General features: G+C 40.8%; 1 protein-coding gene across 6 annotated transcripts in view; it reads left to right on the top strand.

Moving 5' to 3' along the window:
* The window catches only part of ida (anaphase promoting complex subunit 5 ida), a 348,644-nt gene that overhangs the window by 71,446 nt on the left and 252,566 nt on the right, over nucleotides 1-24,632 (top strand). For 5 of the 6 annotated variants that reach the window (XM_070093406.1, XM_070093405.1, XM_070093403.1 and 2 more), the window contains one exon: nucleotides 17,691-17,786. The exons of the other annotated variant lie outside the window; for it this stretch is intronic. In XM_070093406.1, the coding sequence (XP_069949507.1) occupies nucleotides 17,691-17,786 (96 nt within the window). The remainder of the gene's footprint in view (nucleotides 1-17,690; nucleotides 17,787-24,632) is intronic. 6 annotated transcript variants of the gene reach the window in all.

Below are 24,632 nucleotides of genomic sequence, written 5' to 3'. Positions count from 1 at the left end.
TTCCAATGCTGTGTAAAGCAGATCTAGCATTTTTATGATTGCATCATTAGTGCTTTTATTTTTCCTGAATCCAAATTGGCAGGGGTTGAGTATGTTTTGTGCCGTTATAAATGAATATAGTCTCCTGTGCACGAGTTTCTCAAAGATTTTGGATAGCAATGGTAAGTTTGATATTGGCCTATAGTTGTTGGACCTGACTAGCTTGTGCTGCTGGGTCTGGTGCCGTACTCCATCCTTGAGTGGAGCTGAGCAGACTGGGTGGGTTATTGGGTTAATCTGGGGGGGGGGGGCATGGACCTGCTCTGCATGGATCAGTAGGCCTGTTGCAGTGTTCCTTCTTTCTTATGTTCTTAATGCTACACTTTATTGCTGGCTAGTGCTATAGCCTTTATCGACTCCTGCTGCTTTAGTATCACACATACATGTATTGCAGAATCACTGAAGAAGGCACGTTCTCCCCTCTCTCTCAGCCCCTTACCAAAAGGCTGGCTGGCACTAGGAACTTTCTTTGGGCCCATGATGGCTTATTTAGCAGTTGCAAGCACTAAAAAGAATGGAATAATGCGAAGTGTATTGTATGAGCATGTGGGATTGTGCTCACTGGCTGATAAACAATGGCACACTGAGTGTTGGGCCACTTTTGCCGTGCGGACACGTTTGGGACGAATGGCTATTATCAAGCTCAGTGATCATCACCAAGCCAATATTTTGATGAAAAAATGTCATGGTTTCCGAATATTATGAAATCCAATGACTACGATATCCTGGGGTCCACTGTATTATGAAATGTTTCAGAAGAACGGGTGGAGAAATGCTCACTGAACGAGTAACAATGGCAGACTGAGTCAAAAACATATGAGCCATGTCCTGCTTACAGGAGGGCACATCTGGTGCAGACAGTTTCTGAGCGTACAGTAGACCCTCAACCAACGATATTAATCTGTTCCAGAGAGCTAATCCTTAGACAAAATTATCGTTAGTCGAATTAAGTTTCCCCGTAAGAAATAATGGAAATTCAATTAATCCGTTCCAGACATCCAAAAGTATAAAAAAAAAATTTGTTTTTTTTTTCATGAAATATACATTTCCCTACAAAGAAAACAATGAGACATGCACAATAACTACATCAATAAATGTTAAAATGACACTTACCTTTATTGAAGAGTATTGATGAGTGATGAGACACTGTTTTTCTTGAACACACTAGGATTTTCAGAGTGATACATGAGTAAAGGCTTCACTTTGCAATCCCTATTAGCATTACAACAAAACATGAGAGTTAGCCTGTCTTTCATAGGCTTGTGTCCTGAGTGTTCCTTTTCCTCCTGAGTAATGTAGGCCCTGTTTGGCATTTTCTTCCAGAACAGGCCTGTTTCGTCACAGTTGAACAGTTGTTGGGGTTGGAATTTTTCAGCTTCGCCATGCCTTATCACACTGTGTATGCCACTATGATTCTTAAATCTCTCAAGCCAACCTTTGCTGGCCTTAAAATCACCAGTATGAGCACTAGTTCCAGGCATTTTTTCCCTGTTCACCTGGGTGTTAGCCGACTGGTTTAGGTCACATCCTGGGGGACAAGATTAAGGATGCCAGTGGAAATAAGTTAGACAGTCCTCGATGATGCACTGACTTTCATGGGTTATCCTGGGTGGCTAACCCTCTGGGGTTAATTGTTTCTTGTTAAGCCACAACACTCTCTTCACATCTTCGAGTAGTACAGCTGATGGTGGTGAAGCAGCAGCTGATCGTGGTACAGCAGCAGCTGACAGTGGTGCAGCAGCAGCTGATGGTGGTGCAGCAACAGCTGATGGTGGTGCAGTAACAGCTGACCGTGGTACAGCAGCAGCTGACGGTGGTGCAGCAACAGCTGACTGTGGTGCAGCAGCAGCTGATTGTGGCACAGCAGCAGCTGACCATGGTACAGCAGCATCTGACGGTGGTGCAGCAACAGCTGACTGTGGTGCAGCAGCAGCTGACTGTGGTACAGCAGCAGCTGACTGTGGTACGATAATATTTCAATAGTATATCTCACCCTTTTTACCACAGGGTTGACACTAGAAGCTTTCTTTGGGCCCATGGTGGCTTATTTAGCAGTTACAAGCACTAAAAACAATGGAATAATACAAAATGTATCAAATGTATGCATGAAACTGCCCACCCTGGCTTGTAAACAGTGACGGCAGGGCAACTGAGGCACTCAGGCTGGACGGACAGGTTCAGGACGAATCATGTTGGTTGAGTTTTTCATCGTTGGTTGAACCAAAATTTTTACACAAAAACGCTTCGTTAGTCTATTTTATCATTAGATGATGCCTTCAGTGGTTGAGGGTCCACTGTATTTACTAAAAGGGGAAAATTTTGCCGAAAAAGTGGTCGACAACTGAATTGTACAATAACCGGACTGGATGAAAACCGGGCTTCTACTGTAATTGTTTTGCATGATGGTAGGATTGCTGGTGTCTTTTTCTGTCTCATAAACATGCAAGGTTGCAGGTATGTCTTGCTACTTCTACTTACACTTAGGTCACACTGCACATGCATGTACAAGCATATACATGTACTGTATATACTAACCCCTCTGAAGTTTCTTCTATTTTCTTCCTAGCTCTTGTTCTTGTTTATTTCTGCTTATGTCCATGGGGAACTGGAACAGAATTCTTCCTCTGTAAGCTATGCGTGTCGTAGGAGGCACTAAATGCTGGGCGCGATGGGCTAGTAATCCCTTCTCCTGTATAAACTACTAAAAACAAGGAAAAGAAAAACTTTATAAAATTGGGATGTTTGACTGTGCACAGATATAGTGCAGATGATAAAGAGATGATTGCTAATGTTATGACTGAAAAGAAGTTGGATGTCCTAGCCCTAAGCAAAACAAAGCTGAAAGGGGTAGCGGAGTTTCAGTGGGGAGAAATAAATGGGATTAAGTCAGGAGTATCTGAGAGAGAGTTAGAACTAAGGAAGCGGTAGCAATAATGTTGAAGGATCAGTTAGGGAGAGAGAAGAGGGAATATACAGTGGACCCCTGACCAATGAAGGCATCGTCTAACGATAAATTCAACTAATGAAGCGTTGAGCGTAAAAATTTTGGCCTGACCAACGATGAAAAACTCGACCAACATGATTCGTCCTGAACATGTCCATCCAGTCTAAGCGCCAGGGCGTATGGTTCTATGCATACATTCAATACATTTTGTATTATTCCATTGTTTTTTAGTGCTTGTAACTGCTAAATAAGCCACCATGGGCCCAAAGAAAGCTTCTAATGTCAACCCTGTGGTAAAAAAATGGTCAGCTGCTGCTGCTGCTGTACCACAGTCAGCTGCTGCTGCTGTACCACAGTCAGCTGCTGCTGCTGCTGTACCACAGTCTTCTGCTGCTGCTGTACCACAGTCTTCTGCTGCTGTACCACAGTCAGTTGCTGCTGTACCACAGTCAGCTGCTGCTGCTGTACCACAGTCAGCTGCTGTTGTGCCACAGTCAGCTGCTGCTGCTGTACCACAGTCAGCTGCTGTATCACAGTCTGCTGCTGCTGCTGTACCACAGTCAGCTGCTGCTGCTGTATCACAGTCTGCTGCTGCTGCTGTATCACAGTCTGCTGCTGCTGCTGTACCACAGTCAGCTGCTGCTGCTGTACCACAGTCAGCTGCTGCTGCTGTACCACAGTCAGCTGCTGCTGCTGCTGTACCACAGTCAGCTGCTGCTGCTGCTGTACCACAGTCAGCTGCTGCTGCTGCTGTACCACAGTCAGCTGCTGCTGTACCACAGTCAGCTGCTGCTGTACCACAGTCAGCTGCTGCTGTACCACAGTCAGCTGCTGCTGCTGCTGTACCACAGTCAGCTGCTGCTGCTGCTGTACCACAGTCAGCTGCTGCTGCTGCTGCTGCTGTACCACAGTCAGCTGCTGCTGTTGCTGTACCACAGTCAGCTGCTGCTGTTGCTGTACCACAGTCAGCTGCTGCTGCTGCTGCTGTACCACAGTCAGCTGCTGCTGCTGTACCACAGTCAGCTGCTGCTGCTGCTGTACCACAGTCAGCTGCTGCTGCTGCTGTACCACAGTCAGCTGCTGCTGCTGCTGTACCACAGTCAGCTGCTGCTGCTGCTGTACCACAGTCAGCTGCTGCTGCTGCTGTACCACAGTCAGCTGCTGCTGCTGCTGTACCACAGTCAGCTGCTGCTGCTGCTGTACCACAGTCAGCTGCTGCTGTACCACAGTCAGCTGCTGCTGCTGCTGTACCACAGTCAGCTGCTGCTGTTGCTGTACCACAGTCAGCTGCTGCTGTTGCTGTACCACAGTCAGCTGCTGCTGCTGCTGCTGTACCACAGTCAGCTGCTGCTGCTGCTGTACCACAGTCAGCTGCTGCTGCTGTACCACAGTCTGCTGCTGCTGTACCACAGTCTGCTGCTGCTGCTGTACCACAGTCAGCTGCTGCTGCTGCTGTACCACGGTTGGCTGCTGCTGCACCACCGTCAGCTCTAGTACTCGATGTGGAGAGAGTGTTGTTGGTGTGGCTTAACAAGAAACAATTACCAAGAAACAATTAACCCCAGAGGGTTAGCCGCCCAGGATAACCCAAGAAAGTCAGTGAGTCATCGAGGACTGTCTAACTAATTTCCATTGAGGTCCTTAATCTTGTTCCCCAGGATGCGACCCACACCAGTCGACTAACACCCAGGTGAGCATGAAAAAATGCCTGGAACTAGTGCTCATAATAGTGAATTTAAGGCCAGCAAAGGTTTGTTTGAGAGATTTAAGAATCATAGTGACATACACAGTGTGATAAGGCATGGCAAAGCTGAAAAATTGCAACCCCAATAAGTGTTCAATTGTGACGAAACAGGCCTGTTCTGGAAGAGCTCAATGGGCAGATTTTTGGTGTGACAGAGGTCCAGTGACTCTCAAGTTGTTCCCAAATTAATTCACCTCCATCTCCCCTCCTCCCATCTCATCACTCATCACTACATCTTCAGTAAAGGTAAGTGTTATTTATTCTTCATTTAGTATAGTACAGTATTTATTGTTCATGTATCCTTTTTCTGTGTAAGAAAATGTATATTTCATGTGAAATTTTTTTTTTTCATACTTTCTGTGTCTGGAATGGATTAATTGAATTTCCATTATTTCTTGTTGTGAAAATTAATTCGACTAATGATAACTTTGACTAATGACAAGTTCTCTGAACCAGATTAATATCGTTGGTCGAGGGTCCACTGTAAATGTATAAATTCAAGGATTATGTGGGTTAAAATAAGGGTTGGATGTGAAAAGTGGGTAATAATAAGTGTATGTGGAGAAGAGAGGAGTGTAGAGGAGAGAGATTTTGGGAGATATTAAGTGAGTGTGTAGGAACTTTTGAGCCAAGTGAGAAAGTAATTGTGGTAGGGGACCTAAATGCTCAATTAGGAAAAGCATTTAGAGAGGATGTGGTAGGTGAGTTTGGGGTGGCAGGTGTAAATGATGATGGGGAGCATTTGATTGAACTTTGTATAGAAAGGGGTTTGGTTATAGATAACACATATTTTAAGAAAAAGAGGATAAATAAGTATACAAGATATGATATAGGACTTAATGACAATAGTTGGTTGGACTGCGAATTGGAAGATAAAAGACTGTTGGGTAGACTTCAGGATGTACATGTTTATACAGGGGCCACAGATATATCAGATCACTTTAGTTGTAGCTACAGTGAGAGTAAAAGGTAGATGGGATACAAGGAAAATGGAATCGGCAAGTAAGAGAGAGGCGAAGGTTTACAAACTAAAGGAGGAGGCAGTGAGGGTAAGATATAAACAACTGTTGGAGGACAGATGGGCTAGTGAAAGTACAGGCAATGGGTAGAAGATGTTTGGGGTAAGTTTAAGAATACAGTGTTAGAGTATTCAGCAGAAGTTTGTGGCTACAGGAAAGTGGGTGCTGGAGGAAAGAAGACCAATTGGTGGAATGAGAGAGTAGTAAGGGAATAAAATGAATATAGTGAGTAGTAAGGGAATAAAAGGAGTATAGAAAGTAGTAAGGGAGAATGAGAATAGTAAGGGAGAAAAAGTTAGCATGTGAGAGGTTTTTACAAAGTAGAAGTGATGCAAGGAGGGAGGAGTATATGGAGAGAAAAATAGAGGTTAAGAGAGTGGTGAAGTAGTGTAAAAAGAGAGCAAATGAGAGAGTGGGTGAGATATTATCAACAAATTTTGTTGAAAATAAGGAAAAGTTTTGGAGTGAGATTAATAACTTAAGAAAGCCTAATGAATGAATGAATTTGTTAGTTAAAAATAGGAGAGGAGAGTTATTAAATGGAGAATTAGAGGTATTGGGATGATGAAGTCAATATCTTGAGGAATTGTTAAATGTTGATGAAGATAGGGAAGCTGTGATTTCATGCATAGGGCAAGGAAGAATAACATCTTGTAGGAGTGAGGAAGAACCACTTTTGAGTGTGAGGGAAGTGCATGGGGCAGTGGGCAGAATGGAAGGAGGTAAAGCAGCTGGGATTGATGGGATAAAGATAGAAATGTTAAAAGCAGGTGGGGATATAGTTTTGGAGTGGTTAGTGTTTTTATTTAATAAATTTACGTGAGAGGATAAGTACCTAGGGAATGGCAGAGAGCATGCATAGTTCCTTTGTATAAAGGCAAAGGGGACAAAAGAGAGTGTAAAAATTATAGGGGAATAAGTCTGTTGAGTATACCTGGTAAAGTGTATGGTAGAGTTATTATTGAAAGAATTAAGAGTAAAATGAAGAGCAGGATAGCAGATGAACAAGGAGGCTTTAGGAAGGGTAGGGGTGTGTAGACCAAGTATTTGCAGTGAAACATATAGGTGAACAATATTTAGATAAGGATGAAGAGGTTTTTGTGACATTATGGATTTGGAAAAGGTGTATGATAGGGTGGATAGGGGGGCAATGTGGAAGATATTGCAAATGTATGGAATAGGAGGTAGGTTACTGAAAGCAGTGAAGAGTCTTTACAAGGATAGTGAGGCTCAGGTTAGGGTATGTAGGTGAGAGGGTGATTATTTCCCAGTAAAACTAGGCCTTAGACAAGGATGTGTGATGTCATCATGGTTGTTCAATATATTTATAGATGGAGTTGTAAGAGAAGTGAATGCTTGGGTGTTGGCAAGAGGAGTGGCGTTAAAAGATAAAGAATCTAACACAAAGTAGGAATTGTCACAGTTGCTCTTTGCTGATGACACTGTGCTTTTGGGAGATTCTGAAGAGAAGTTGCAGTGGTTGGTTGGTGAGTTTGGTAGGGTATGTAAAAAAAAGGGAATTAAAAGTGAACATAGGAAAGAGTAAGGTGGTGATGATAAAAAATTAGGTAATGCAAGACTGGATATCAGATTGGAGGGAAAGAGAATATGGAGGAGATTAATGTATTCAGATATTTGGGAGTGGATGTGTCAACAGATGGGTCTATGAAAGATGAGGTAAATCATAGAATTGACAAAGGGGAAAAAAGGTGAGTGGTGCACTTAGGAGTCTGTGGAGACAAAGAACTTTATCCATGAAAGCAAAGAGGGGAATGTATGAAGTATAGTTATGGGTGTGAGGCATGGGTTGTGAATGTTGCAACAAGGAGAGGGCTGGAAGCAGTGGAGATGTTATCTCTGAGGGCAATGTGTGGTGTGAATATAATGCAGAGAATCCATAGTCTGGAGATTAGGAGGAGATGTAGGATTATCAAAACTATTATCCAGAGGGCTGAGGAGGGGTTATTGAGATGGTTTGGACATGTAGAGAGGGTGGAATGAAATAGAATGACTTCAAGAGTGTATAAATCTGTAGTTAAGGGAAGGTGGGGTAGGGGTCAGCCTACCCCACATGCCTACCCCACATAACATGCATGAACATGTTATATAGGAGCAAATGGAGACAAATAATTTTTAGAACTTGATGTGCTGTTGGAGTGTAAGCAAGGTAACATTTATGAAGGGAGTCAGGGAAACCAACAGGCCAGACTTGATTCCTGGAGATGGGAAGTACAGTGACTGCACTCTGAAGGAGGGGTGTTAATGTTGCAGTTTTATAGCTGTAGTGTAAGCATGTCTCTGGCAAGACAGTGGCAGAGTGAATGATGAAAGTTTTTTTTCTTTTTTGGGCAACCCTGCCTTGGTGGGAAACGGCTTGTGTGTTAATAAATAAAAAAAAAAATTGAAAATTGTACCAACTGTAATACTTTTATTTATTTATTCCTACCTCTCTACTATAAGTCTCTCTTTTAATAATGTACTATAATGAATAATTAAAATTTACCACTCCATAACTTATGTCTAGTTTTAACCATAATAGACCACATATGGACCAATATACTAGCCCCCCTTAAATCAGGGATAATCACAGATAGCACTGCAGACCACTACCCTACCTTCCTCCTGACAAACATTAATAAACCACCACTTGAATACAACAAAGTCTCATTTAGACTCCATGACGAGGCCTCAATAAGGAAGTTCACAACTGACCTAGAGATTGTTGACTGGCCTACAAAATTCTCCAAGGCCAATGGTATTGATGACTGGACAGACATTTTTCTTAACAAATTACTTAGACTATACAACAAACATTGCCCTATAAAAACGAAACAGATCACAAACAAACGGCTTGGTTGCCCATGGCTAACCAGCACCATTCTGAAATCCATTGATAAGAAACACCAGTATGAAAAGCAATATAGACAGGGCTTAATACACAAAGATATTCTTAAACACTATTCATCAGTCCTCACCAAAGTAATAAAGAAAGTCAAACAACTATACTACTCCAGTAGATTCACAGACACTAGAGGAGATATAAAAAATACCTGGAAAACACTCTCTCAGATTCTAGGGACCCACAAACTGAAAAAAACCAAGAATATTGTACTAACTAAACCTAATGAAACACCACTACATCCCACTGACACAGCTAACAAGATAAACGACTTCTTCTCAACCATAGGATCTAATCTCGCCAATAAAATCCCACATACTAATGCCCATGCCGGGGACTACCTAGATGGGAATTTCCCAAATTCCTTCTATCTTGCACCAACTGAGCCCTTGGAAGTCACCGAGATTATAAAGTCACTTAAAAACAACTCAGGGAATCTGTCTAATGTCCCACCATTACTGTACAAGCGAGCGGCCCATATCCTTTCGCATGCTATTTCATTACTTTTTAACAAGTCACTAGAAACTAGCACCTTCCCGAAACTACACAAGATGGCAAGGGTTACACCAATACATAAAGGTGGTGACCCTACAGACTTAAACAACTATAGGCCAATATCAAACTTACCATTGCTATCCAAAATCTTTGAGAAACTCGTGCACAGGAGACTATATTCATTTATAACAGCACAAAACATACTCAACCCCTGCCAATTTGGATTTAGGAAAAATAAAAGCACTAATGATGCAATCATAAAAATGCTAGATCTGCTTTACACAGCATTGGAAAATAAGGAATATCCACTAGGAATTTTTATTGACCTAAGAAAAGCTTTTGACACAGTAGACCACGACATCCTACTCCACAAACTTGACCATTACGGTATAAGAGGCCATGCGCTTGCATATTTCAAATCTTACCTTACTAATAGGTATCAGTATGTTACCATTAAAGACACAGCATCAACAACACGGCCACTTGATACTGGAGTTCCGCAGGGAAGTGTCCTTGGTCCCCTGCTCTTCCTCATATACATCAATGATCTTCCAAACGTATCCCAACACCTGAAACCCATTCTCTTTGCTGACAACACGACTTATGTCATCTCTCACCCTAATCTTGCCACCTTCAACACCATTGTTAACGAGGAGCTGATCAAAATATCGACTTGGATGACAGCCAATAAACTTACGCTTAACACTGACAAAACCTACTATATTATGTTTGGTAGCAGAGCAGGAGATGCACAAATTAACATTAAGATCGACAACACTCTAATTACCAGACATAATGAGGGCAAATTCCTAGGCCTATACCTTGACAACAACCTGAATTTCAGCACCCATATCCAACACATAACCAAAAAAGTATCCAAAACAGTTGGGATCCTCTCCAAGATACGATACTACGTGCCGCAAAATGCCCTTCTCACACTATACCACTCATTTATTTATCCATACCTCACCTATGCTATTTGTGCTTGGGGATCAACTGCAGCAACACACCTAAAGCCAATAATAACCCAACAAAAAGCTGCAGTAAGAATAATCACTAAATCCCATCCCTGGCAACACACCCCCCCACTCTTCATAGATCTAAACTTACTCCCTGTTCAGTACATCCACACTCACTACTGTGCAATCTACATCTACAGGACCTTAAACTCCAATATCAACCTTGACCTAAAATGCTTTCTTGATAGTTGTGACAGAACCCACAGGCATAACACCAGACACAAACATCTCTACGACATTCCCCATGTCCGACTAAACCTTTACAAAAATTCAATGTATGTCAAGGGCCCTAAAATCTGGGACACCCTACCTGAGAACTCTAGAACTGCAGACACATTCATCACCTTCAAAACTACCATTAGAAAACATCTTATCTCCCTGATAAACCCCATCAACTAACTACACGAATACCACCTGGTGGTTCACACTTACACTCACTCACCCATTTGACCATAAACAGAAATATTAATCTCAATCTTAAAATAATGAATCCTATGATACTCCAATACTGAAACTATGTACTGTGCCAAAACAAAAGCATTCACATTGCTAAACTCACAAACTAGTATTTAGTCACTTAGCCATAATACCAACTTACCTCATAATTTGTAATATTTTAAAATAAAGAATTAAACTAAGTCTGCCTGAAATGCCTAGCCATGCTAGGCGTTCTAGTGGTACACTCTGTAATCATTATTTAACTACATGTAAACCACACAACAACCAAATTCTGTAAATTCAACATTGTAATCTTTATAGAGAATAAACTTTGAATTTGAATTTGAAAGTAGTCTCTATTAGTCTTCCGGGATGCTCAGGCATGATAGTGCTTTTCTTTGCGCTTAACAATATTTTATAACATGTAAATCACACATTGTATGCTATTCAAAGAAATAAAAAAAATTGAATTTGATTATGAAATTTAACCCTTTGACTGTCGCAGGCCCCTTTCTGAAACTGTCATTCTATGTTGCAAAATATTAAAAAAAAAAAAAATTATTTTTTCTTATGAAAATGTTAAGATTATTTTTCTGAGTGTTTTAGTCCAAAAAAAAAAAATGCCATCAGTACTTACCGAGATATAAAGGCGTGAAGTTTGCAGAAAATGAACCGGCGTATGGCAACAGCGGCGACTGCCACTCACCTGGTAAACTTTGGTTTACTTGTATTTGAAGGTTTGTTGTTTTTTTTACTATTTTATTTTTTCACATAACTTATGTGGCCTGTGAGACCAAAGTAAGGTGCAATGTACATATATACACTCATTGTATACAACACAATAAGCACACAAACATAATTATCAATATATTGTTTAAAAAACTTGTTTACAAAAACAAACAATACAAAAAATTGTTTATTACTATTGTTCTATAATATATATACCAATGTACAGTCACCGAACATATTCCTAGAAGTTCTGCAGCTTGTGGAACTCTTTGAAACATATTTTCATACACAATGGTGTTTTACACTCACACATAAAACCAATGTGTGTACATTTTTGTGGACCTTTTTTTTATGTGCAAAGACAAAACACCTTGTCTGAGCAGTTTTCTTCAAAGTATTAGCAGGCAGTTGTGTTATGTAGTTATCTTAGGTAAATAGTCGTGTGTCATCATTCCTTCCTTCCTACCTTCCTGCATTCCTTTCCTACCTTCCTGCATTCCTTTCCTACCTTCCTGCGTTCCTTTCCTACCTTCCTGCATTCCTTTCCTACCTTCCTGCATTCCTTTCCTACCTTCCTTCCTACCTTCCTGCATTCCTTTCCTACCTTCCTGCAGTTCTTTCCTACCTTCCTGCATTCTTTTCCTACCTTCCTGCAATCCTTTCCTACCTACCTTCCTGCAATCCTTTCCTACCTACCTTCCTACCTTCCTTCCTACATTCCTTCGTCTTTCCTTACTTTTTTCCTTCCTGTCATCTCGTCCTTCCTTCATTCCTGCCTTCCATTCTTCCTTCCTTCTGGTTTCTATAATATATATACACATATATAGTCACTAGATACTTTCATATAACTGCTATTATCTTCATTCAGCAAGCTTTTCTTGTGTGTGAGTGTGTGGCTTGTAATTGTTTTGTGTCAGGGGTCAGCAGCTGTCAAAATGACATATTATCTCATTACTCACTCCCCCTACCGTCTGTCAAAGCAATGGGGTCGGATGTTGCTTCCCCTCCATTCTATCTAATTATCTTTCTCCCTCATTCTATCTCTTTCAATCTGTCTCTCTCTTGCTATCTGTCTGTCTATCTCTGTCTCACAGGTACACATAAATACAAGTATACATAGTGTAAATTACCTAGGATAACCCAAAAAATCCAGACAAAGTGCTATACTCTGCTTGAAGATGTGAGTAAACATGATGATGACAGTCTCGTGGCTCTCTCTGAGACAGAGCTAGATGGATAGACAGGGAGCTTGGCAGACAGACAAATAGACAGACAGAAATGTTTGTGTACCAGCAAAAACAAAGCAGGGCAATGGTCATCTAATCTTTTCTTATCAGCTGCACCCCCCACCCTCGTTTACGCTCATCAAAAGTCAGCTCTTATCAGATGTTATCTCCCCTTATCTTGTCACTGTCATGGGGTGGACTTTTTTTTTCTTGCTTCAAGGGAACAGTATTATTACATCTTCTTCTTCTTCCTCCTCTTCTTCCTCCTCCTCCTCCTCTTCCTCCTCTTCCTCCTCCTCCTCTTCCTCCTCCTCTTCTTCCTCTTCCTCCTCCTCCTCTTCTTCCTCTTCCTCCTCCTCTTCCTCTTCCTCCTCTTCTCCTCTTCCTCTTCCTCCTCCTCTTCTTCTTCTTCCTCCTCCTCCTCCTCCTCCACTGCTTTTGGTCTCAAACTTCTCGACATCATGAAATTGATCTTCGCTGACACTTCCATCTGTGTTAGAGCATCACTTGGGAAGAGAAGAGTCCCAGATTTGCTGGGGAGTCACATATTTCTTACCACTAAGCATGCTGAAAAAGGACGACTGAAATGGCATTCCCACAATGCACCACTGGCTCCCCGATTTTTTTTATATGGTGCGCACTGACCATGGAGACCCATTCTTTCACATGTGGGCCTACCAGCTTTGGTATAAATACATCAGAAACAGTGGTGCATAAGACATATTTATACAGCGTAAACAGTCAAAGGGTTAAATTTAAATTTGAATTTGAATATATTGGGTTATCCTAGGTTAATTATTTGCTATATGTTTAGGTTTGAAAACGTGTCACAGGAGGTGACTAAAATGCTGGGAGCATGGAGCTAGTAGCCCCTTGTGTATAAATTACTTAATGTAAAAAGAAAGAAAACTTTTGTTTCTTCGTTTTTCGGGCCACCCTGCCTCCGTAGGAGACAACCTATGTTAAAAAACATTATGTTCGAGGGAATATCCTGGGTTATATAAACACTGTGTGTCCAAAACACCTGTGTGCCTTCCAGACTACTGCAAAACATACACAAGTATTTGCAACAAGATCCTGCATAACAGTTGTTTCGAGGTGTAGTACTCATGGAAACATGGAAATAAGTTGCAGTGTTTGACTTTATTGGGTTATCCTAGGTTAAATCTACTTAGTGTACTTTGTGGTTGTTTGTATCATGAAATTGGAATGAATCTGAAATGAATACATCATCTTTGGGCCATTTCCACACCCTATTTACTGGTAGAGAAGCTGGTGGTGAATCAACAGCTCCTGATTTCACTGTTTGATTGTGCAAGTTAGGGATACTAATATGTCGGGCACAGTCATCACCAGTATAGGTAACCATGATGTACTGTGTGGATCCTCCTGGCCATAGATTTCTTCAAAGGTATTAAGAGATTGTAGAAGACCAAAAAAGTTGTGCTGAGGTCAAAAATATTAGCAGGGGGCAGATTGTGCTTACTTGTACGTTGGACACAGTTTAAAGGTTAAGAGTAGAAAGTGTGAAGATGTGTGCCTGGGTGTTTAACCCTTAAACTGTCCAAACGTAGATCTGCGTCCATGTGCCGGGGGGGGGGGGGGCTCCGAACATAGATCTACATTTTTTACATGCTTTCAAATGGGGAAAATCAAGGTCATAGCGCTACACACGTGAAGGTAGATCTATGTTTGGACAGTTTAAGGGTTAAACTGTCCAAACATAGATCTACGTTCACCTGCGTGGCACTCCGAATATTTTGAAAAATAAAAAAATCGTTTTTTGTTTTTAAATTAAAGAGGGCAATTTTCTGTGTGGTATGAAGACCAAAAAAAAAAAAAAAAAAAAAAAAAAAAAAAAAAAAAAAAAAAAAAAACTGAGGACCAGTACTTTCTGAGATATAAGAGCATGAAGTTGTCTCTGGATGCTCACCTGACGGCAACATCCAGTCCTGCCGCTTGCAGAAGTGTTGCCGATTTGCTTTTTTTCTCATTTTTATTTTAATTTACGTATATAATTTTTATGTTCTGATACTTACAATTTATAATAGTTCTTGTGATATCATAGCCAAGCTTTGTTCTGACACTAATATTATGTACTGAAATAGTACTCAAATAGTAACAGACACACTGACAGGTGAACATTTTCACCTGCCCTGGTCATTTACTATTGTCTAGAAATATATACAAAGTATTTATAGGTCCCAGCAAAGTTTTAGACACGCTGGAGTATGAAACCCCTTGAAGCATGGTGTTATGACAAGGGTCAGAATGTGCCTTGCTGGAGGGAACCTTGCCTTTATATGTTTTTACTCTTGCACACAAACATGTCTTTGTATGTTTGTCAGTATGTCTGTCTGCCTGTCTATCTGCCTGCCTGTCTATATGTCTGTCTATTTATTTGTTTATTATTAACCCTTAAACGGTCCGAAGAGATCGACATTCAAATTCGTAGTGCTACAAAAGTAGATCTACTTTTTTCATATTTTCATATATAACATAAAATGTAGATAAAAGTTTTTTTTACACGTTTTCAAATGTAAAACAAAAAAGAAGATCTACATTTTTTTACATACTTTCAGATGTTGAAAAAACGTATATATACGTTTGGACCGTTTAAGGGTTAAGGGTTAATTTGGACATGATACATAGATGTACAAAGAAATACAGTGGTTAAGTGTAACATGCCAAAAGCCCCTTGTATGCAGAGCATTATGGGCAGGCTTAAAATTAACTTAAGATTAACTAAGTAATGATATATTCAGTGGTAAAAATTATAGTGAACAAATAACAATGAAGCACAAATGAGTATTTCAAAGACAGGTCATATGATCATTTACTGTGTTGCTGTGTATTCAGTAGAATGGAGTATTCTGTTAGGTAATGTAATTAAAAAAAAACAAAGTTTGATAGGGTCACAGGTTAAACATTTATGAGATACAGCTATTCAGTATTTATTTAGTTGTGGGTGAGTAAGTTATTTTTAAGAAGAGACTTGAAATTATAAACAGACAGTGTTTCTTTTATATTAACAGGTAATGAATTCCAGATTTTTGGGCCTTTTATATGCATTGAGTTTTTGCATAGTGTGAGATGGACACGAGGAACATCAAAAAGTGATCTGTGCCTTGTGTTATGGTCATGTGTTCTGTTGAGGTTGGTAAGAAGACGTTTGAGGGGAGGGTTTATATCTGAGTTAAGTGTTCTATGTGTGTAGTAGGTACAATAATAAGTATGGATGTTTTGTATGGTGAGTAGGTTCAGAGTTTTGAAAATTGGTGGGGTGTGCTGCCTGTTGTGGTAATTTGTTATTCTGACCGCAGCCTTTTGTTGGGTAATTAATGGTCTGAGATGGTTTATTGTTGTTGATCTCCATGCACAAATTCTATAGGTGAGATAGGGGTAAATAAGTGAGTGATATAGGGCCAGGAGGGCTGACTGTGGAACATAGTACCGTATCTTCGATAGTATGCCTACGGTCTTGGAAATTTGTTGTACATGTGTTTAAAATTTGAGTCTACTATCAAGGTGGATTCCTAAGAATTTTCCCTCTGTGAGCTTTGTGATGGGTGATCTGTTTATCATTATGTTAAGAGGGACATCTGTAGCTCTGTTTCCAAACTGAATGAAGTAGGTTTTTTCAATGTTGAGAGTAAGTTTGTTAGTCATCATCCAGGTAGATATTTTCTGTAATTCGGTATTTACAGTATTGGCTAGCATGACTGGGCTTGGGTGAGAGAAGACAAATGTAGTGTCATCTGTAGTGTATCTGTACATCTATCTGTCTGTCTGTCTGTACATCTATCAGTCTGTCTATCCATACATCTATCTGTACCTCTATCAGTCTGTCTATCTTATCATCAATCTGTCTGTCTATCTGTACATCTGTCTCTCTGTCTGCCTAGCTCTGCTTATCTGTCTGCTCAGTTCAGCTTATCTGTCTTTCTGTCTTCTGTGTGTGCCTGGAGTATAATATGAACTCCTTTAATAGTGGTGTTATGACAAGCACCAGATAACAAGTGACATTTGATGAATGTGCGCTGCTGGAGGGGGGAACCTTGCCTTTATGTGTTTTTACTCTTGCATACAAACATGTCTCTGTATGTCTGTCTGTCAGTCTGTCTATCTGTACATCTATCTGTCTGTCTAGCTGTGCATATCTGTCTAGTTCTGCTTATCTGTCTTTCTGTCTGCCTGTGTATGTCTGTCTTTCCATCAGCTTGTCTCTATCTCAGGGAGCGGCTAGCAAACCTGTTGGTTTGTGGTGTATGAGCTGCTCCCTGTTTGCTGAGCAAGTGACACTGCTATTATTTGCGTCATGTTTATTTATGTCTTGCATCTACAAACACTGTATAGCACTTGGCCTGGATTTTTTGGGTTATCCTAGGTAATTTACATTATGTATACTAACTGTATTTATGAATACATGTGAGAGACAGAGATACAGATAGACAGAGATATAGATAGAGATATAGACAGGCAGAGATATAGACAGATAGACAGAGCTATAGATAGAGATATAGACAGATACAAACAGAGACAGCCAAAGCCAACCAGCTGAATAAATAAGAACATAAGAAAGAAGGAACACTGCAACAGGCCTACTGGCCCATGCAAGGCAGGTTCATGTCACTCCCCAGCTTAGACCAATGACCCACCTAGTCAGGTCACATCCAGTGAAAGGAGCATGACATCTGACCCAGTAGCACAAGCTAGTCAGGTCCAGCTCACACCCACCCACACCCACTCATGCATTTATCTAACCTATTTTTACTTCCCTCTTAAAATGTGAGTGTTAATATGACATGACATCAATTAATCACTGGTGTTTGCCACACTGTTTGCTCTAGCTGGTGCTCAGTTGAACTGGTGCTCCCACAAGGTACCAAGTGGTCCCCGATTTTTTTCATAGTGCGCACACTGAGTGCACAGACCCATTCTTTCATGTCTAGGCAAATCAGACCTATTGCACCAAATTTGAAGGAATGAAAAATAAAACGCTGATTTACGTTTGGAGCCCACTGCACGCGAACGTAGATCTGTGTGTGGACAGTTTAAGGGTTAAGAGTAGAAAGACATTAAGTATCTGTGTTTTCCTGTTTGTACAGTATTTTATTTTTCTTATTTTGTTTTTGCAGGGTGGAGACATGGTCTTGTCTGAACTGCTTCATGTATTAGAATCTGCTCCTCTTCTTCCACATCACATCACTTCTTTCATGACAGCATTGCATCAGGTATAAACCGTTTCTCAGTGATGATTAAAACTAGGATATTGGTTTTTGTTATATATCTTATGCATAGGATATGTCTTCTTTAATGTTATGACAAATAGTCACTTTGCAAAGTATTGTGAGATTACTTATTTTTAATATTGTATAAAAATAAGAAAAGAATACTAGGAAGTAGAATATTTATTATTTTTTATTAACACATCAGCCTTCTCCCACCAAGACAGGGTGGCCCAAACAAGAAAAACTTTCATCATTCACTCCAACTCTGTCTTGCTAGAGGTGTGCTTACACTGCAGTTATAAAGCTGCAACATTAACACCCCTCCTTCAGAGTGCAGACACTGTACTTCCCATCTCCAGGACTCAAGTCCGGCCTGCCAGTTTCCTTAGCTTCCTTCATAAATGTTACGTTGCTCACACTCCAACAGCACGTCAAGTCCTAAAAACCATTTGTCTCCATTTGCTCCTATCTAACATGCTCATGCATGCTTGCTGGAAATCAAGGCCCCTTGTACACAAAACCTCTTTACCCCCTCCCTCCAACCTTTCCTAGGCTAACGCCTACCCCGCCTTCCCTCTACTACAGATTTATGCACTCTTGAAGTCATTCTATTTTGTTCCACCCTCTCTACATGTCCAAAGCACCTCAACAACCCCTCCTCAGCCCTCTGGATAATAGTTTTGCTAATCCCCCACCTCCTTTTATTTTCCAAACTACGAATTCTCTGCATTATATTCACAACACACATTGCCATCAGACATGCATCTCCACTGCCTCCAGTCTTCTCCTTGTTGGAAAATTCACCAAACATGCTTCACACCCATATAAGAATATTGGTATAACTATACTCTCATACATTCCCCTCTTTGCTTCCATGGACAAAGTTCTTTGCCTCCACAGACTCCTCAGTGCACCACTCACCTTTTTTTCCCTGGTCAATTCTGTGATACACCTCATCCTTCATAGACCCATCTGCTGACATGTCCACTCCCAAATATCTGAACACATTCACCTCCTCCATACTCTCTCCCTCCAATCTGATATCCAGTCTTGTGTTACCTAATTTTTTTGTTATCCTCATCACCTTACTCTTTCCTATATTCACTTTTAATTTCCTTCTTTTACATACCCTACCAAACTCATCCATCAACCTCTGCAACTTCTCTTCAGAATCTCCCAAAAGCACAGTGTCATCAGCAAAGAGCAACTTTGACAACTCATACTTTGTGTTAGATTCTTTATCTTTTAACTCCACTCCTCTTGCCAACACTCGGGCATTCACTTCTCTTACCACCCCATCTATAAATATATTGAGCAACCATGGTGACATCACATTCTTGTCTAAGGCCTACTTTTACTGGAAAATAATCTCCCTCTCTCTTACATACTCTAACCTGAGCCTCACTATCTCCGTAAAAACTCTTCACTTCTTTCAGTAACCTTCCTCCTATTCCATATATTTGCAACATCGGCCACATTGCCCCCCCCCCCATCCACCCTATCATATGCCTTTTCCAAATCCATAAATGCCACAAAAATCTCTTTACCCTTATCTAAATACTGTTCACATATATGTTTCATCTAGGTAGTAGGTTGGTAGACAGCAACCGCCCTGGGAGGTACTACCATCCTGCCAAGTGAGTGTAAAACGAAAGCCTATAATTGTTTTACATGATGGTAGGATTGCTGGTGTCCATTTTTCTGTCTCATAAACATGCAAGGTTTCAGGTGCATCTTGCTACTTCTACTTACATTTAGGTCACACTACACATACATGTACAAGCATATATATACACACACCCCTCTGGGTTTTCTTCTATTTTCTTACTAGTTCTTGTTCTTGTTTATTTCCTCTTACCTCCATGGGGAAGTGGAACAGAATTCTTCCTCCGTAAGCCATGCGTGTTGTAAGAGGCGACTAAAATGCCGGGAGCAAGGGGCTAGTAACCCCTTCTTCTGTATATATTACTAAATGTAAAAGGAGAAACTTTCGTTTTTCCTTTTGGGCCACCCTGCCTCGGTGGGATACAGCCGGTGTGTTGAAAGAAAGAAGATATATGTTTCACTGTAAACACTTGCTCTGCAGACCCCCTACCTTTCCTAAAGCCTCCTTGTTCTTCTGCTATCCTACTCTCTCTCTTACTCTTAATTCTTTCAATAATAACTCTACCATACACTTTACCAGGTATACTCAACAGACTTATTCCCCTATAATTTTTGCACTCTCTTTTGTTCCCTTTGCCTTTATACAAAGGAACTATGCATGCTCTCTGCCAGTCCCTAGGTACTTGACCCTCTTCTATACATTTATTAAATAAAAGCACCAACCACTCCAAAACTATATCCCCACCTGCTTTTAACATTTCTATCTTTATCCCATCAATCCCAGCTGTCTTGCCCCATTTCATTCTACCCACTGCCTCGCAGACTTTCCCCTCACTCTTACAAGATGTTATTCTTCCTTGCCCTATACATGAAATCACAACTTCCCTATCTTCAACATATACATACAGTGGAACCCCAGTTTTTGTCCAGTCCGGTTATCATATAATTGAATCTTCAACCACTTTTTTTTGGTGAAATATTCACCGTTTTCATACATCTCCTTGGAAATCGTCCATACCAGACGTGTCTGCCTGGCCATGTGACGCAGCTCATACATTCCTGACTCAGTCTGCCATTATTACTCTTTCAGTGAGCATTTCTCCGTGTGTTCTTCTGAAACATTTCGTAATAATCCATTGTTTTTTGTGCTTGCGACTGCTAAATAAGCCAACCTGTGGCCAAAAAAAATTCCGAGTGCCAGTCCTTTGGTAAAGAAGGTGAGAAACACAATAGGATTCAAGAAAAAACTTGTTGATAAATACACAAGTGGCGTACATGTGGCCGAGCTCACCATGATGTATGGAAAGTCCAAATCAATGATGAGTTCCATCCTGGCCAAGAAAAAAGAAATCAAGGAAGCTGATGTTGCAAAAGGGGTAAATGTGCTAACGAAACAGAGATTGCAAGCAATCAAAGATGTTGAAAAGTTGTTGTTGGTGTGGATCAACAAAAAACAGTTAGCGGGAGATAGTATTGTGGAGGCGATAATTTGTGAAAAGACAAGGCAGTTGCATGTGGATTTCATAAAGAAAATGCCTGGAACGAGTACTGCTGTTAGTGAATTTAAAGCCATGCTAGTGGGGATTTCAAAGTGAAGCCTTTACTGGTGTATCACTCTCAAAATCCCAGAGTGTTCAAGAAAAACGACATCATCAAGAGTAAATTGTGGGAATATACCTTACCTTTGATATACCTTTGAAGAGTTTTGAGAGTTAATCTACTCTCTGAGCCCGGTTATAGAAGGCTAACTATAAGACATGGGTCACGAGGCAGATTTTCATTGAGTGGGTCATTGAAATGTTTGGTGCGAGGGTGAAGAAATACCTCCTGGAAAACAAATTGCCACTCAAGTGCCTCCTGGTAATGGACAATGCTCCTGCTCATCCTCCAGACTTGGAAGACCAATTGTTGGGGGAGTTTAGTTTCATCACAGTGAAGTTCTTCCCCCCTTTACCACCCCTCTCATCCAGCCCATGGACCAGCAGGTCATATCAAACTTCAAAAAACTCCTCACCAAAGCAATGTTTCAAAGGTGCTTTGAAGTGATCTCAAACACTGAATTGACACTAAAAGAGTTCTGGAGGAATCACTTAAATATCCTCAATTGCATAACCCTTACAGATAAAGCATGGCAGGGAGTGACTTCCAGGATGATTAACTCTTCTTGGAGAAAATTGTGGCCAGAATGTTTCCTCGAGAAGGATTTTGAAGGGTTTGAGACTGACCCTGACGACCCTACGCCTGTTGTGGAATCTAGTGTGTCTTTGGGAAGTCCATGCGTTTGGAGGTGAGTGGCCAGGCTGTGGAAGAGTTTGTGGAGGACCACAGAGAAGATATAACCACTGAAGAGCTGCAAGACCTTCATCTGGAACACCAACAGACCTTAGCTAAGGAACTTGCTTCAGAGGAGGAGGAAGAGAGAGGGGAGAATGTGCCTCCTTCAGCGATTAAGGACATTTGTGCAAAGTGGAGTGTGGTGCAAAATTTTGTGGAGAAATATCACCCTAACAAAGTTGTTGCAAGCCATGTCAGAAACATGTTCAATGACAGTGTCCTGTCCTATTTTAGGCAAATCCTAAAGACATGCCAGAAACAGGCCTCTCTGGACAGATTTTTTTGTGCGATAGGGGTCCAGTGACTCTCAAGCTGGTCGTAGTGCCAGTAAAAGACAAAGAAGGAAAGTAACCCCAGATAGGGCTTTGTTACCTGAAGTTCTTATGGAGGGAGATTCCCCTTCCAAACAAACTCTCCTCCGTCTCCCCTCCTCGCCATCTTCCATATGCCAAGTCTTCAATAAAGGTAAAACTGATTTCAGTGTTCATTTATCTATTAAAATTAGTGTTTTATATTTATTTCTCATTGAGTTCTGTATGTAAAACTATACTTATTCTCTATAAAATTTATTTTTTGTTAATATTTAAGGAAAATATTACTTCAGTTCTTGTACAAATCGGTTATCGGCTGACCTTCTGGAATGGATTAAAGACGAAAACCTTGGTTCCACTGTATGGTCACAATCTGGCTACAATTGTCTCCAAGCAGAGTTCAAAGTCCTGGAAGTCACTCCCTCTCAATCCTTACCTATAAGGCTTATGGAGCTGTAGATATTGAAGTGATTCCTCCAGAACTCTTGTGAAGGCTTACTCAGCCCTGTAACAACTTCAGTCAGTATTACCAAGGCTGGCTCCTCCTCAGGAAAATTAATGAATAGAAAAAGAACAAAAACTGACAAACATAAACACTTTATTATTTAGAAAATATAAAATATAAAACACTTAAATATGAAATATTGATCCTACCTTAAAGTAAATGAAAAATATAAATGATATCTGAATTCAACGCTAATATATATATATACAGTGAACCCCCGCATAACGATTACCTCCAAATGCGACCAATTTTGTACGTGTATTTATGTAAGTGCGTTTGTACGTGTATATGTTTGGGGGTCTTAAATGGACTAATCTACTTCACAATATTTCTTATGGGAACAAATTCGGTCAGTACTGGCACCTGAACATACTTCTGGAGTGAAAAAATATCGTTAACCGGGGGTCCACTGTATATAAAACTGGGTGTCTGGTGTTGGTGACACTGCGTGTTGTTGAAATCGTAGCCGTTGCTGATGTGGGGGGGGCGCAGGTGTTGGTGACAACCCACCGGCTTGTTCTTCACAGATTTTATAGCCGTCAATAATCCGTCCAGATGACAGGAAGGCAGTTTTTTTCCACTGCAATGATGAGGGGTTATATCCTGCTACTTGCATACACAAACAGGTAAGTGGATCAGAAATGGGACGTCTCAGAACGTTAGTCCGTCTCCTTCAATTCTACTCGTTGATTGGCAGGTGACCCTCTCTGTCATTTCAAGCTGTAAAGAGAGACAGATTACCCACTGCTTAAGAAATCACTCTCCATGATAAGTACAATACCTAAGAGATGTGGTGATTATTAAAACATTTAACCTATCAAGACTGAAAGGACTAAGTTAATTATTGGTCAAAAGTGAAGCTTTCAACCAATAAGTCCACTAAAATATGATCAGGCGTGTACTTACAGTAGTGTTGGGAGCTGTGAGTCGAGTGATTTACTGTTTGACCTGAGCCCCACACATCAACTTTCGGGGGGGGGGAGAGGGAGGAGAAGGGATAGCAGGAGCTAGACTGACTCTACCTTAACAAACAGCCGGCAATCAAACTATCACTTTCGGGGAGGGGGAAAAAGGGGGGGAATAGCAGGAGCTGGACTTACCCTACCTTAACAAGTAGCCGGCAATGAAACTATTGTTACTATATACTCCCTCGCTACTCCTATCTATTGAACTTTTTCCCTCACAACTCTCTTAGGGTCAACTTAGTGTCTGTGGTCACTTCAGAGCACTTTTCAAACACTGCTTTTGTGTAGAGTTTTTTGAAGTTAGAAATGACCTGCTGGTCCATGAGCTGGAGGAGAGGAGTGGTCTTAGGAGGCAAGAACTTCACTGTTATAAAAACGAAGTCCCTTGACAAGAGGTCTTATAAATTTGGAGGATGAGCAGGAGCATTATCCATTAACAGGAGGCACTTGAGTGGCAAATTATTTTCTAGGAGGTATTTTCTCACACTTGGGCCAAACACTTCATGGACCCACTCTTTGAAAATTTGCCTTGTAACCCATGCCTTATTATTTGCTTTCCACAAGACACATTAGTTGTTCTTTATGACATTGTTTTTCTTAAACACACTGGGATTTTCTGAATGATACACAAGTAAAATCTTCACTTTAAAACCACCACTAGCATTAGCACAGAACAAAAGAGTTAGCCTATCTTTCATAGGCTTGTGTCCTGGGAGTGCCTTTTCCTCCTGAGTAATGTAGGTCCTCTTTGGCATTTTCTTCAAAAAACAGGCCTATTTTGTCACAATTGAACACTTTCAGTGTTTATGTAAACCTTAAACTCCTGTACAAACTTCTCAGCTGCCTGTTTGTCTGAACTGGTTGCCTCACCATGCCTTAAAACATTATGTATGCCACTATGCTTCTTAAATCTGTCAAACCAGCCTCTGCTGGCCTTAAATTCACTATCAGCACTGGAGTTTTCTGTACCAGATCGGCATGCAACTTCCTTGCCTTTTCACAAATAATTGTCTCTGAAACACTATCACCTGCCATCTCTTTATCCTTGATTCACACCAGCAATAACTTCTCAACCTGATCGATTGTCTGTGGTCTTTTTTTGGTTAGCATATTAACACCTTTCACAACA

The sequence above is a fragment of the Cherax quadricarinatus genome, chromosome 42 (assembly GCF_038502225.1).
Source record: "Cherax quadricarinatus isolate ZL_2023a chromosome 42, ASM3850222v1, whole genome shotgun sequence".
In the NCBI taxonomy this organism is placed as follows: domain Eukaryota; kingdom Metazoa; phylum Arthropoda; class Malacostraca; order Decapoda; family Parastacidae; genus Cherax; species Cherax quadricarinatus.
Note: the sequence above shows the minus strand (reverse complement) of the source record. Positions and strands in the feature narration are given on the sequence as shown.